This window comes from Tupaia chinensis, unplaced genomic scaffold (genome assembly GCF_000334495.1).
Source record: "Tupaia chinensis unplaced genomic scaffold, TupChi_1.0 Scaffold139757_1, whole genome shotgun sequence".
Lineage (NCBI taxonomy): Eukaryota > Metazoa > Chordata > Mammalia > Scandentia > Tupaiidae > Tupaia > Tupaia belangeri.
In genome coordinates, this window is record NW_006199637.1 from 4,069,053 (window position 1) to 4,084,432 (window position 15,380).

Here is a 15,380-nt window from a genome sequence, read left to right on the forward strand (position 1 = left end):
GTTTCATATAAATGGAATCATACGATATGAGGTCTTTTGTGACTGGCTCCTTTCATTCAGCAGACGTTTTCAAGGCTGGCCTAGGTTGTAGCGTATATTTTCCTTTTATTGCCAGCTACTTCATTTCTATATGACTATACCACATGTTATTTAAGTCATTCATCAGCTGATAGACATTTGAGTTGTTTTCCTTTTTGGCTGTGTTGAATAACGCTGCTGTGAATACTTGGGTCCAGATTTTTGTGTGGCCGTGTTCTCATTTCTCTTGGGTATATAACTAAGAGTGGAATTTCTGGATCATATTTAACTTTTTTTCTTTTTAAGTTTATTTCTCTCTCCCATGAATTGGAGAAAAGATGGAGAGCGAGATAGCACCCTCAAAAGGATCTTGTGGCATCAAGACCACTGTCAGCCTCCGCAAGCTCTGATCATGGGTGCACACATATGCCTGAGTTACTCAGGGAGGCCTCTGTATGCACACCTGGAACCTTCCCACGTGGGCTGGTGATACAGAACATCACATTTACCCCGTGCCGCCATCAAGCTCCCTCAGTGGTTCAGCTTTTCAGAAACTGTCAGACCATTTTCCAAAGAAGCTATATCATTTTGCATTTCTACCAGCAGTGTGTAAGGGTTCTGGTTTCTTCACATCCTTGTCAAGACTTATCATCAGTCTTTTTTATTCTCTGTCATCCTAATAGTTATAAAGTGGTATCTCATTGTGGTTTTGATTTGCATTTCCCTGATGTCTAATAATACTGAGCATCTTTTTCATGTGCTTATTGGATGTTTATACATCTTTGGAGGAATGTGTATTTAGATCCTTTGCCCATTTTGTTTTTTAAAGGTTTTTGCTTTAAGAGGCATGCACTTACTGGAAAGAGAGACAGACAGAAACAGTAAAAGGCAAAGTGAAAAATCACTCCCCCAGGGGGCGGCCACACCATAATCCCTTCTCCATTCTCCTCCCAGGATCTTGGGCACGTGCACACACACGTGTCCGGCATGATTTTTAAGGCACTGGATCTAGGACTCCTCAAACCATGGTCGGCCATGTGAAAGTCCAGTAACATAACTGCTACACCATCTGCTGCCTCCCTTTGCCCATTTTTAAATTGGGTCTATTTTTCAGTTGTAAGAGTTCTTTTCTTTCTTTTTTTTTTTTGGAGAGGTTTTTGCTATAGGGCACATGCGCTCGCCAGACAGACAGAGAGAGACAGAGAGATAGAAAGCGAGAAATCACCCCCCAGGGGGGATGGCCATGCCACAATCCCCTCTCCTCCATTCTCCTCTCGGGATCTTGGGCACGCACACACACGCACCCGGCGTGAGTTTAAGCCACCGCGTCCAGGATGCGAACCGCAGTCGACTACATGGGAGTCCAGCGACATAGCCATTACTCTAACTGCTGGTCCCAAGAGTTCTTTTATAAAAAAAAATTTTTTAATTATTTTATTTAACTTTATTTATTTATTTGCTTGTTTTTTAATTTGACTAGAGAGGGACAGAGTGAGAGCAAGAATGAGCAAGAGAAAGAGAGAGAGAAAGTAAGAAAGCAAGCCACCAGGTCTGGGACTTGAACTGCGGTTTGCCATGTGAGAGTCCAGCGCCCTTAACCACCATGCCACATGCCATCCCCAAGAGTTCTTTTTTTTTAGGGAGAATTTTTTTCTTTTTATAGGGCGTGTACACTCACCAGAAAGACCCAGAGACAGAGAGCCAGAAAGCAAGAACTCACCCCCCATGAGGGATGACCATGCTACAATCCCATCTCTCCCATTCTCCTCTCCGGATTCTGGGAAGTCACATACATGCACCAAGCATGAGTTTTAAGCCGCCAGGTCCAAAACTCTAAATGAGGTCAAGACCTACATGGAAGTCCAGTGACATAACCATTTTGCTTATCTGTTGATCCCAAGAGCTCATTATATATTCTAGACAAAGATCTTTTATCATATATATGATTTACAAAAAGTTTTTACTTTTGGGAACCAGCAGTTAGCGTAATGGCTATGTCGCTGGACTCCCATGTAGTTGACCGCGGTTCGCGTCCCGGACCTGGTGGCTTAAAACTCACGCCGGGCGCGTGTGCGTGCGTGCCCAAGATCCCGAGAGGAGAATGGAGGAGAAGGGATTGCGGCGTGACCATCCCCCCTGGGGGGTGATTTCTCGCTTTCTGTCTCTATGTCTCTCTCTGTCTGTCTGGCGAGCGCACGCGCCCTACAGTGAAAATCTCTCCAAAAAAAAAAAAAAGATTTTACTTTTCTGTGGGTTGTCTTTTCACTTTCTTGATGGTATCTTGTGAAGCACTAAAGTGTTTAATGTTGATGATGTACAGTTTGTCTAGTTTTTCTTTTGTAGCTTGTACTTTGGTGTCATATTTCAACAGGCACTGCCTAATCCAAAGTCACAAAGCTTTCCCCCTGTGTTTTCTTCTAAGGGTTTTAGCTCTCATACTTGGTTGATCCATTTTGAGTTGATTTGTCCATATGATGTTTAATAATGTGTTTTGAAAAGCAAAAGCTTTTTGTTTTGATGAATGCCAGCTTACCATGATTTTGGTGTTATAGCTAAGAAATTTTTGCATAACCCAAGGTCACAAATATTTTTCTTATGTCTTCTTTGAGAAATATTATAGTTTTGTCGCTTATAGTTACTGTGACCCATCATGAGTTTTTATAGATGATATGAGATAAGGGTCATCTTTATTTGCATCATGGAACTCTCTCAAAGTATCAGTAAGTGATAAAAGCAAATTGCAAAATGATATGTACAGTATAATACCATTCATACAAAATTCAAAAGCATGAACTATCATGTATTATTCATAATTACATATGTACACATAAGTGAAAAGCTTCACAAATCTTTGATAATGGTTGCCTCTAAAGAGATAAAAGGAAGGAACGAGGACTGGAAATAAGTGGTGGTCAAAGGGATCTGTTATCTGCAGCAGTTTTAAGTTAAAATACATTTGACACATTAACAATTATCAATTTGGGGCGGTTTCATGCATTATCCCTCTTAGTTTTCTGTATTTCTTTAACTTCTCAAATTAAAATACACAAATGATTCAAACAAAGAGCCAAACCATGGCGAGCAAACCATTTCTGTTTAGCACCCACGTGGTTGGAGCAGGAGGTGAGGCATTGCACATGCATCCTGTGTGGGGTGGGTTCTGTGTGCACAGGGGGCTTCTGAGCCAGAATCCCAGAAGATAGTTCTCTTCATTGGAGCTCATTCTCACACCTTGGCTTATATTTTCCCAGTTTGCTTTGGCAGAAAACCCATCCAGAGGCCAGAGTTCCCCTTTCTCCACAGAGCAGCAGAACCTAGAGCTCAGTGAGCTGCCTTTGATGGGTTTTCCTCTTTAATCTGTTTTATCCATTGCTCCAAACTTCCTCTAAAACTGTACCAGGGCCATCCAAGGAAAGTTTGCTTTCTACTTAACGTGTCCATTCTCACCGGGTCCCTATGGGTGGCCCCCCAAGAGTCCTCCGGGGGTGTGTTCGGTAGGTGTAGCTTGATGGCCCTGAAGATGCCAGCAGCCTCCGGTGTCCTGCCCACACACAGATGTGCTCAGAGTAGGAGCTGCAGCCTGCAGAGCACAGGCCCTGCCCTGCCGCCCGAGGCTGGACTCCAGGCCCAACAGCAGGCTGTGTGCCTGACACACGCTCTTGATCTTTTCGTCCTATTTTTCTTCTATAAAAGGGATAGTGTTGTGTGCCTATTGTACCCACAGGTCATCCGGGGGGCTGGGGCAGGGGATCAGATGAGAATGTGTACATGAACATGTTTGCAAATAAAAGTGAAAGATGCTTGTGTGCGTGTGTGGCCTCCACCATGTGGGGCAGCCTAGATCCTTGGCCCTGCCACTCAGCTCAGTTGTCCCCTGCAAGTCCCACTCTCACTCGGTCTATTCAGACGGTGTTCTCTCCCCCTCCCCTCCCCCTCTCCATCTCTCTTTCCACCTCTCTCTAGTTCTGGAGGCAGCACGATTCTTTCCTTTCAAATATAATCCGTCCCACATGAACTGAAGCCCATTGGCTGGCCCAGATCCACTGAGAAACAGGGCTTGCCCCTTCCTCAACGAGTCGGATGCCTGCGATGACATATCTGATCCCTTTGGTCCTCCCAGGCTCAGGCCACAGGATCGCCGCACACGTCGCCGACGCATGGAGGTGGCCGCCCAATGCCCATGCCCGTCCGCTCCACGTCAGCTGGCTCCACCCCCACCCACTGTCCACAGGACTCCCTGAGCGGCGTTGGCGGAGACGTGCAGGAGGCATTTGCACAAGGTGAGTCTCTGGAGCAGGGTGCGACGGGGGCTGTGGCCTGGACGCACGTACAGGAGTCCTGCCGGGCTGTTTCCAGTTCTGTTTATTCTGTGCTCTGAGCTTAAGTTGGATTTTCATACAGCAGGAGTAAGGCCAGGGCCAGCCCCAGCTGAGGACTGCTCTCCAGTGGGGCGTCTGTAGGCATCAAGTGCGTGCAGAGAACAGGCCTCCTGGGGTTCTGGGTCCCGTGCTCCCATTTCTGGGTTGTGGGAAGTGCTTGTCCTCTGGGCTTTGCCTCCTCCAGAGGAAGTGGATGGAAAATTCTCAGAGTCCTGTGCTCAGCCTCCAAGGTCTCGAGCATGGCAGGGGCAGGAAGAGTGGTAGCGCACGTCAGACGCCGCAGCATGGGATTGCCACGGTCGTGTGACGGGGGCAGAGAAGGAAGTCTTGTTGGGGCTGGTGCCAGGGAGGGGGAGGTGGTGGCACTGGAAGGCGGAGTCCCGGTTAGGCTAAGGACTGCCTTGCTGTGATGCGTGTTCCAGAACCCAGCTCTTCTTACTGAGCGGTGGCTGCCCAGCCTGGAACGCACAGGAGCCTGCCCTTGGGGCAGAGAAGCGGTGGCTGAGAGCAGGGACTGGGTGCCTCGTGCTTGCGAAGTACCCGGGGGCAGGTGGAGCTGCCACGGCCCACCCCCCAGGCACCTGCACCTGTGTCTGCGGGCCGGCAGGACTGAGGCACGTGCCCACTCTCTCAGCTCTGTGCCCGCCCACCCTGGCATCGCCATCTGCTCTGACTCTCCTCAGGTACGAGGAGAAATCTCCGCAATGACCTGCTGGTGGCCGCCGACTCCATCACCAACACCATGTCATCCCTGGTGAAGGAGCTCCATTCAGGTGACACTCAGAGCTCCCCCGGCCTCACATCCTCCCCTCTGTCCCCAGGCCCATCTCATGTCCTCCCGGCACTGGTGGGACGTCACCTGGCACACACGCCTCTTCTCACTCCTCAGCTGTTGCCTTCCAGGAACGCCCTGGACACCTGCACCCAGAGAGCTGCCCACACGCCCGGCCGCACAAGCACTGCACACTCAGGCACATCGTAAGCCCACAGCCTGGGAGCAGGCGCGGCTCCGAGTCTGAAGGCGTGCAGATCTCTCCGTACAGCAAGGCCCCTTGCTCACCCACTTTGCCCTCCATTGCTGCTTCGTCCGCAGCCGCTCTCTCCCTAGGCCTCACGGACCGCCTCGTTCAGAAGCTTTCCTGGACGTCTAGAACCGAACCAGTCACGAAAGCTTCCAGACTTGCTGCCAGTTGCCTTTCTGCTCTCTCCCGTCTGACTTGTTTCTGAAACCCTCCTCCCTCCTTCTCCGTGACTAGGCTCGGACTGCCTCGCAGTTCACCTCCCGCGTCTGTCGCCTCTTCCGCGCCCCACGCTCACGCATGTCTGTAACTTCTTTCTCGGTCTCTCCACCACTTGGCCACTTGGCCACTTCAGCAGCTCCCTGGAGACCTCTACCTCGTGGCGTTTTCTCCTGACATAAAGCCCAGGGCAGAAAAAAGAAAAGGCCATTCAGTCACATCTCCGAGAGTCCCCTGGCTCCATCAGCCATGCAGCTGCCAGTGGTTCAGGAATCAGTTCACAGTGCTGGGAATTCTGTGTTATGCCAGGGTCTTCCAAAAGTTCATAGGAAATGAGTGTTACGAAAAACTACAGGGACCAGCAGTTAACGTAATGGCTATGTCACTGGACTCCCACGTAGTGGACCACAGGTCAAGTCCCAGACCCGGCGGCTTAAACTCACGCTTGGTGCGTGTCCATGTGTGCCCAGGATCCTGAGAGGTGAATGGAGAAGGGATTGCAGTGTGGCCATCCCCCTGGGGGATGATTTCTCGCTTTCTGTCTCTCTGTCTCTCTCTTTCTGGCGAGCGCACGTGCTCTCTAGCAAAACCTCTCCAAAAAAAGAAAAACTATACATGGGCACCAGCAGGTGGAATGGTAGTTAAGGGCGCTGGACTCCCACATGACCAACCATGGTTCGAGTCCTGGACCTGGCACCTTGCTTTCTCACTTTCTGTCTCTCTCACTCACTCTGTCCCTCTCTGGTAAAATTAAAATAAATAAAGTTAAATAATTCTTTTTTTAAAAAAAAAAAAAGATAAAGAAAAGCTATACATAGATTTCAAAATAGCTTTGCACCAAAACCAACTTTAATTCCACTTTTCCATAAACTTTTTGAAGTCCTCTCAAATCAGTTCTCTTTCTGAGCACTGTTTCTTTTCACCTAATGTAGTGTTTTTAAGTACTTAGAAGTAGCTTAACAGGGTTAGTAAGTAAAAATCTAAAGCAGTTTTCCCATGGCCTGCTCAAACACGGGCACTGCGGTGCCGTTCTCGGTTCTGGTTCTGGTTCTGAACCCTCGCGAGAAGCACAGTTCCTCTCCACCCTCACACCAGACAGAAGTGGTGACCTTTGGGATGGCGGGAAGGTGATGAGGTCCCTTCCCTGTTGTTGCTCCCCATGGGTGCCAGAAATCCCACGTTCAGAGGGAATTTCTTAGGGGATTTCAGGCCGTGGAAGTTAACTACTTTTGTGCCTCGTGGGCCATTTAGGAGAGTTTATGCAAAATAAGTGGGTTATGAGTTCCTCACACAAGAGTGATAGGCAGTTGGACATCATCAAATGTGAGGCAGAGAGCTAATAGCTGCACCGAAACTAAAAGTTCATAGGGCTGCTCGGCAATCTCTTAGCATAGAGAAGGATGATTTTAACAAAACTATGTGGTGTAGGGCCAGCAGATGGCATGGAGGGTAAGGTGCTGGACTCTCACATGGCTGACCATGGTTCAGGCCCTGGACCCGGCAGCTTGAAAATCACACCAAGTGTGTGCATGTGTGCCCAAAATCCCAGGAGGAGGAGCAGAAGATATCGTGGTGTGGCCTTACCCCCTGGGGGATGATTTCTCATTTTTCCTCTCTCTCTCCTTCTCTCTTGTCTTTCTCTAGCAAGTGCACACACCCTATAGCAAAAAAACCTTTAAAATGTTTTTTTAAAATGTGATGTGCTTTGGAAGTTTCCTTGAAGATTACCTTGTCCAGTCCCCGTACTTCAGAAATGTGTGTGATGAGAAAAATGACTTGCCTCAAGTCACACAGCTCGAAAGGGCCAGCTGGTCCTAGAACTTAGCTCTTCATATCATTAGCCAGTGCCCTTCCCACACCCGGGACAAGACGTCAAACCGAGAGTCCCACGAGAGTCCCCATCCCTGGTGCTCTGCTCTGCCAAGCACTGAAGCCTGTAGTAGCCCTGGACTAGATCCTCGTGTGGCAGTGTCCCTGCAAACCGCAGAAGTCACTCGCTCCCGTCTGATACTCAGGTTATCCGCACATGCATTCTATGCAGTACGGTACAGATACGTGTCCATGCACAGAGAGCCAGCGCTTGTCCACCTCACCTTTTAAGAAAATATTTTCAAGGGCCGGCAGGTGGGGTGGCGGTTAAGGGCCTAGGACTCCCACATGGCTGACCGTGGTTCGAGTCCCAGACCTGGTGGCTTGCTTTCTCACTTCTCTCTCTCTCTCTCTCTCTCACTCTCTCCTTCTGTCCCTCTCTGGTCAAATTAAAAATAAATACATTTATGTAAAATAATTTTTTAGGAAAAAAATATCTTTTCAAGAATGATAGTATCCTAGAGATAGAAAGGGTCTTAGGAGTCATTGAATCCAACTTGCCCCCAGTGGAAAAGTCCGCTGTTGGAATGTTTCCAGTGAGCTCACTCATGACCAGCTCGATCACCGGAAAGTTCTGCCTTACAGGGGAGTCAAAATCTGCCTCTCTGTAACTGAATCATCCTCGTTCCCCTGTAACTACACAAAGTAAGTTCACTCCCCCCGCAGGCTGGCCTTCCAGAAGCGTCTGATGGCAGATAACATGTCCCTTCCTGCATCTTCTCTTCCTTCAGTCATTCCAGATGTGCCAGGATGTTCACGTGACCATCCCGCTTGACCACGTGGGATGGGGCCAGATTCTCCAAGCCCCCACTGAAAATGAGCACCCAGGGCCATGCACACTCCTCTGAAGCAAGGGGACCTGCCACCTGTCCAGTGGGCTCCTGGGAATGCAGCCTTAGTGGCACTAGCTCTTCCATGACGCCACTTTGCACTGTGCAAAGTCATTTGAAGTTTGTCATCAGGGAAAACCTCTAGGGCTTTTTTGTCTTTGTTTTTACAGAAACCAGCATTAATTTAGGTATTCTCCTGCTGTGTAGTTTCATGGTTGCTTTCTCGATCTGAATGTGTATGAGAAGCATCCCCGGTAGGTGTCAGCACTCTAGGGAAAGCCGGCGTGGAGAGGAGGCCTGGTGACCCAGGAGGGCACCCTCTCCGTGGTCACCAGGGAAGCCTGCAGTGGAGCCAGAGGAGGGTGGGTGACATCAGGCAGTTCTGCTTCTGGTCTTGGGACTCCCGGGCTCCTGTTAAGCAGTGCCACAGTGTAGACCTCGCCAGGTACAGATGAGGTGAGCTGAGTGCCCTTGGAGCCTGCAGCTATGAGCCCGTAGCAGCGTTTCAGCCCAAGCCTCATAAACTCCGTCCCCCTCTTTCTCTGCCCGTGCTGTGCTGAAGGGTCACTGGCCTCCTTGGACTTGTTTTCACAGCAGAGGAAGGTGCAGAGGAAGACGAAGAGAAGATGCAGAATGGGAAAGACAGAGGTAAAGGCAGCACCACAGGACCCCGAGTCGGGTAGGGAGCAAGAGCCAGAGCCCCCCGAAGACCGCTCCCTTTTGTTCCTGCTTTCCTTCCTGCTGCCGCCTTTCCCCGAAGCTTTCAGACCCCACCACGCCTTCTGCCTGTTTCCTCCCTCGTGGTCAAGTTCTGCCCTGCAGGTGTCACGCAGCCTCCCCACGTCCTGATTCTGTGGTGGCGGGGGTGCAGGAAGTAGATACAAGTAACACAGATCACGACCCCTCACCTCAAAGAGTTTATGGGGTTGTCAGGAGAGTCATGACATGTTTTTTCTGTGCTTCTCTATGCAAAAATGTGTCATGACTTTTCCAACAACCCAGTAGTTAGAAAGGCAAGGCACCTAGGGAAAATAAATAGACAAAATGAACCGATCGACAAAGTTAATCATAAAACATTGAGCAATTGTAAGTACAAGAAAAGCTGCTTAAAAGGAAGATGTTGTAGGGACCAGCAGTTAGCGTAATGGCTGTGTCACTGGACTCCCATGTAGTCGACCGCGGTTCACGTCCCAGACCCGGTGGCTTAAAACTCACGCCGGGCACGTGTGCGTGTGTGCCCAAGACCCTGAGAGGAGAATGGAGGAGAAGGGATTGCAGCGTGGCCATCCCCCGGGGGGGGGGGATTTCTCGCTTTCTGTCTCTATGTCTGTCTGGTGAGCGCATGTGCCCTATAGCAAAAACCTCTCCTAAAAAAAGGAAGATGTTCTGGATGGAACAGCTACATGGTTGTGGCCTCATGGAAGAATAAAAGCAAGCAAGAAAGGGGTCAGCGTAAGGTGGCAAGGGCTCCCCAGTCTTGTATGTGAGACCTGTTTAGTGCTTGTCGTGGGGGCCAGAGCTCTGCTGAGCAATTGCCACGTATAATCTCACGTAATCCCTAACAGCATGGTGAGATTCGTAACAACGCACCTTTCACCAATGAAGAAAGGAGCTCAGGGAGATTTCTTTCCTGTCGCTGTTAAGTGCCAGAGATCGGGCTAGAACCGGGTCTTTCTGACTCTAAACTTCATGCTCTTAATCTTCACCCTTCACACACTGAACAGGTAGCAGAATTCTCTTTGGACATTTGAGAGTCAGCTGTTATTTCTTTTCTTTTTTTTTTTTTTTTTATGGGTTTTTTGCACAATGCTACAGGGTGTGTGCGTTCGCCAGAAAGAGAGACAGAGAGAGACAGAGAGACAGAAAGCAAGAATTCACCCCCCAGGGGGGATAGCCGCACCACAATCCCTCCTCCTCCATTCTCCTCTCAGGATCTTGGACACGCACACACATGCGCCCGGTGTGAGTTAAAGCCACTGGGTCTGGGACTCGAACCACGGTCGGTTTCATGGGAGTCCAGCGACATAGCCATTACGCTAACTGCTGGTCCCTCAGCTGTTCTTTCTACCCTATATTAATGCCTATTGCCGTTTTCTGCCAAAATGCCAGCTCCTCAAGGCAGAGATTTTGGCCTGTTTCATTCGTGTTGTATTTCCAGTGCCTAGAACAGGGCCTAGCACTTAGCAGGGTGTCAATAAATGGACAACTCTAAAGAAATGAAGAGGGCGATGTGACAGGGAGGACCTTGTCAGGGTAGAGAAACACCAAAGGCCAGAAAGGTGGGAAAGCGGAGGAGGAGCCAGCACCCCAGCACCTCCTCCAGGTGCCTACCGAATGCTAAGCCCTGACAATCCTGTCTCATCCCACAGCCCCATGGGGGAAGAATCCTAGGCAAGGCTCAGAGCAGCAAAATACCTTGACAGGCAGTAAGTGGCAGAGCGTGGGCTCAGCCCTGGTATCTCCAGCTCCACCCCTGTGCTTTGGTCTGAGCAGAACTGTAGCCGAAGGAAGGGCGGAAGGAAGTCGAGTGGGAGACGCAGGTCAGAAGGCTGTGACGGGGAATGGAAGCCCCTTGGTATCATGGGTCTGGAGCCCATAGGGGCTAGTATGGCTAAGAGGGGAGGGAGGGAGGGATGTCAGAGGGCAAGGAATTTGTCAGCAAGGACGCTGAGTTAACAAGGGAACTGGGAGAAGAGGGAAAGCACTCTCCAGGTGCAGAAACCATTGAGCGAGTCAGAGCTGGACCTGGGGGAGGGCAGGGGCAATGCTGAATCCGTGAGAGCGATGTGTCCAGCACTGATGTCCAAGGTCAGGAGGCGACAGTGCGGGGTTCAGCATCCAGAAATGCTGTTTAGGTATGGAGAGAAGACTGAATTCCCCGTGCAGATGAGAAAGAAGACGGCAGGGTGGTAGGCGAGAGGTAAAGAGGAGCGACCCGGAGAGAAATACACACTTATGCACGCACACGCTCCACACGTGTGTGCGCACACCTGCACTCCAGCTGGATCATTTGAATGTTCTTGGCTGAAGACGTACGGCTGCTGCCTTGGCCTCTCTTCCCATGCACTCTTCCTTCCCCAATCGCTTGTCCCATGGCCTGCCCTCAGTCTCTTCTGCTCCCTCAGAGCAAACCCAGGACTCTGTCCCAGACACTGAGGCTGTGCCCAGGCCGTGCACTGCAGCCCGTGACCCTTGTTCAAGTGGGCTGCGCTTCACCTGCAAGTTGGGTCTGGTTCCCTGGCTGCCCGTCCTGGCCTCGGCTGTCTGTCTGTGCACTGGAGCTGCCCGGTCAGCATCCCTGTCTTCCTGCGCCTTTTGCTCTGAGCTGTCTTCATCTGAGTGTAGACACCAGTTTCTGTATGTCTGTGTGTGGTCTTTTTGCGAGAATGCCCGCATTTTTATTTCTGTGGTTTTCTAGGTGTCATCTCTGAGGGCACTGGTGTTAAGAGTTGGGGTGAGAGATGAGTAGAGTTTTTTAAAAACAGAGCCAGTTCCGTGGCAGTAATACACTGCTTAAAGAGAAGCTGGATCCCACGTGGTGACTGTGATTCGAATCCTGTAGTCAGCCTGAAGTACGTGTGAATGCCCAAGTCCAGTCTGCTGGAGGACTAGAAGGGGATCGTGGAATGATTAGACCCGGTGGAGGGTGCTTTTCTCCCCCCAACTCCCTATGCACACACATTCTATCACAAATAAAGAAAAGTATCTTTGGAGCCAGCAGCGTAGTGGTTAAGGTGCTGGACTCCCGTGTGGTCGACTGAGGTTCGAGTCCTGGACCTGGTGGCTTGAAACGCATGCTTGGCGCATGTGTGTGCCTGCCCAAAATCCCAGGTGGAGAGTGGAGGAACAGGAATTGTGGTGTTGTGGCCATCCCCCTGGGAGATGATTTCTTGCTTTCTGTCTCTCTCTCTCTGGCAAGTACATGCTCCCTATAGCAAAAAATCTCTGAAAAGAAAAAAAAAATCTAATTAAATGTTTGGTTCTCAACATTATATAGGTCCTAGATATGTCCTATGGCTGTCATATAGCCCTCACGTGGCATCCTCATAAGACCGAGCGTTCGTATAGATGGGCCTTCTGACCCTCTGCCACATCTATTAATAGTTGTGCAGGTTTACTATAGACCACGCCAGCGCTTCCGAGAGTCAGTAACTATCAGCCAGCCAGAGAGAGAGAGAGAGAGAGAGATGCTTCTTTGGGGTTGAAATGATGCTGACGTGCTGGAAACCCACAGGGTCAGCCCTGCCAGGCAGTGTACTCACTGCACGAACTGCAAGAATTCCGACCAGGCTGGACGTCCCCACCGCAGGACCCAACCGCAGGCCTCTCCCTGTTCTACCCCAGCTCTCTGACCACATCCTGGGGAACACCTCTCCACTGGGGTCCCCTTCCTACTTGGCATCCCCTCCTGCTCACTCTGAGCGTCACTAGAACTGCATGGATGAAACAGAGACGGTCACCTTCCCCATATCTCAGAGCCCCAATTCACTTTGGCTACTCCACGGACACCTTTTGTGCCCCCGGAAGCTCGTCTCCAAGATCCTGCCATCCCTGGTGCTGGGGCTGGAAGTCCAGGTTGCACGCCGAACCCTGGCGCGAGTCTGGACAGCAGTGGCCCTGTGGGACCAGACGTAGGCTCTCGTGGGTTCACGAGTCCACGTGGCAGGAGCGTGGCGAGGCTCTGCAGGGCTAACGCAACGGCAGGAGGAAGCCCTGCCTGACCAGCCTGTTCATTTTCCCCTTGCTCACCTTTAGAACCAGAGGGGCTTTATGCCTCCCCATTAACTACACCCTGGGTGTGCGGTGGCCTCCTTCCCATTTTATTCGTATCACCTCCCCTCTCCTGAGAAGTGCTGGTCTCCGTGGCTGTTTTCTGTCTGTACAGTAGGTAGTTGACTCAACCTCGTCATCACACCTGGTCGGGAGAAGTTGACAAATGAGAACCAAAGGGGACAGGCCCTGGGGTGGGTGGGTCAGGGAAATCCCCTTGGAGAAGGTCCAGGGGGCGAGCAGACCCTGGTGTGACCTCGGTGTGTTGTTTCTGCCCGTGCTGCCACAGGTTAGCGCCACAGGAAGAGCCGGACAAAGAGGACACTCGGGTGAGTAGAACGCGCCCCATGGCCTGCCCGTGGCCTCGCCCTTCTGACTGGCATCTTCATTTCCCCTCCCCTCTCTCCAGTCGCACGTCCCAAGTCAGAGCAGTCCTGAGAGGTGGAGAGACAGGACGTTCTGGAAAGAGCTCACCTGCACCCTCCCTTCTGTCCCCAGCCGGCCAGTACACTCACTTGGCCCTGCACTGCCCAGGGGCCTGGCCTTCAGGCAGGACCTGATGTCACCCGTGTGGTGCTTCACCAATGAAGCAGACGTCAGAGGGTGTGCCAAGAGCTGTCACTCCCCGAGCCACCTCTGCCTCCGTGCTCAGGTTGCCCACCGCCAACTGTCGCTTCTTTCCTGGGTTCCACAGGAGCCACGCTCCAGCCAGCATGTCATCCCCGAGCTCCAGACACTGCTTAGTCATGCGAGATCTCTGACTACAAAGCAGACCATGCCGCTTCTCGTGGTGCCTGGCCAGGCCACTTCTCCGTCCTAAAAGGACAGAAGTCCCCTAGGCGAATACCACTTAGGAACCATCTCCCCTGTCTGTCCATGTCACGACCCCAACCCTCTAGTCCCCGCTCCAGGGTACGGCACCTTCTGGGCACGCTCACTGGGAGGAGGGGACAGAAGAACTGGCCTATCAGGTCAGGGAAGAGTTCCTTCAAGGATAGTTGCTTTAGTGCAGCCTTGAGACTTCATTTTGGGATCTTTTGGCCCCTCCCCTCTCGCACTTCCTATTTTTAAGCAGTGAGCATCTTCATTGACAGATCTTCAGGTAGAGAAGCCGGGCCGCAGCCCCACAACCCAGACAAGGAACTTCCTTAGACCCTCACCCACGGCGTCATCTTGGGACAGCCTCCTGGCTCCGCTGCCCGACTTCCTCCTGTCTGCACCGGCCCTTGCAGATCTGCTTGTCTTACGGGGTCCCCGCAGCCTTCAGCCTGCACCCACTGCAGGCATCCGCCGTTCTCCCTGCCCTGGAAATCACCAGGCCTCAGGGGCCGGGAGAGGCTGCTCCCTAAACTCACTGCACATTCAGGCGAGGCCCTTCCCTCCCTGCCAGCCTGGGCCACCACCGTCGACTGGGGAAGTCAGGAACAGACTCGTCCTGTGGGAGCCTGCCAGGGCCCCTTGCTCCCCGGGGCGGGGAGGAACTGGGGTGGAGGGGAGGGTGGCCCACCCTCTCTTGCACATGAGGAAACCAAGGCCCCGCACCCAGGAGCTTGCTGCCAGAACCAGACTCAGAGCTGGGCTTCCTGCGTCCTAATCCCGTTGTCACCCACATCGGGGGTTGGGAGAGGAGAAACTCGCAGTGGTACAGTCAGGTGGAAGGCCCCGAGGCTCATAGACTCCCAGCCCTGCTCCGCTGGCCCTGGCCGAGGCTGAGGCTTCCTTCCTCCCTTCCTCCCTTCCTCCCCTCCTCGAGTCCTCTCTGCCCCGCTCCCCTCAGCCACCATTCTTCCAAGAAGCCACCACACTGCAAACCGTGCATCGCAAACCCAGGTCTGTCTGCCTTCCTGGAGACAGGTCCTGACCCTTTGACCTATGCAACGACTGCAGAGGCCCCCAAGCACCACTGGAAGAGAGAATGTCCCTTAGCCCCAGCGTTTGAAAGGCACCACGCCTCCCTGCCTGCCTCCCTGCAGGTGGCCTCTCTCACAGCCACGTGAGCAGCTTTTGCTCTGAACCTCAGCCGTGCTCGTGACTAACGGTGAGTCTGTCTTGCACAGGCACAGAGGACATGGAGCAAGCTGGCACCGACATGACGAAGGCAAGGTCTTCCCCCAGAGGCACATTCCTATCCATCTTTCCGCCGCACACCTGGACTGGGCCTGCAGTCTGCCAGACGTCACTCCGCCCGCCAGGGGAAGGGGAGCTGGAGCTGGTGGGGAGCGGGAGGGACTGCCGCAGCCACAGCCGCAGCCACAGCCGGCGGGGCGGGCCGCACC

The 15,380-nt window shown here is 52.0% G+C and overlaps 1 protein-coding gene across 13 annotated transcripts in view; it reads left to right on the forward strand.

Annotated features, from left to right (window-relative positions):
• The window catches only part of DTNB (dystrobrevin beta), a 275,346-nt gene extending 259,973 nt beyond the window's left edge, over positions 1–15,373 (forward strand). For 4 of the 13 annotated variants that reach the window (XM_014593108.1, XM_014593109.1, XM_014593112.1 and 1 more), the window contains 5 exons: positions 4,139–4,298; positions 5,081–5,170; positions 8,929–9,013; positions 13,394–13,433; positions 15,162–15,373. In XM_014593108.1, the coding sequence (XP_014448594.1) occupies positions 4,139–4,298; positions 5,081–5,170; positions 8,929–9,013; positions 13,394–13,433; positions 15,162–15,197 (411 nt within the window). In that variant the 3' untranslated portion in view covers positions 15,198–15,373. Of the gene's footprint in view, positions 1–4,138; positions 4,299–5,080; positions 5,171–5,300; positions 5,991–8,928; positions 9,014–13,393; positions 13,434–14,198; positions 14,351–15,161 lie in introns of those variants that run through there. The other 9 variants (XM_014593113.1, XM_027765808.1, XM_014593117.1 and 6 more) reach the window with 7 other exon arrangements.
• The last annotated feature ends 7 nt before the right edge of the window (positions 15,374–15,380 follow it).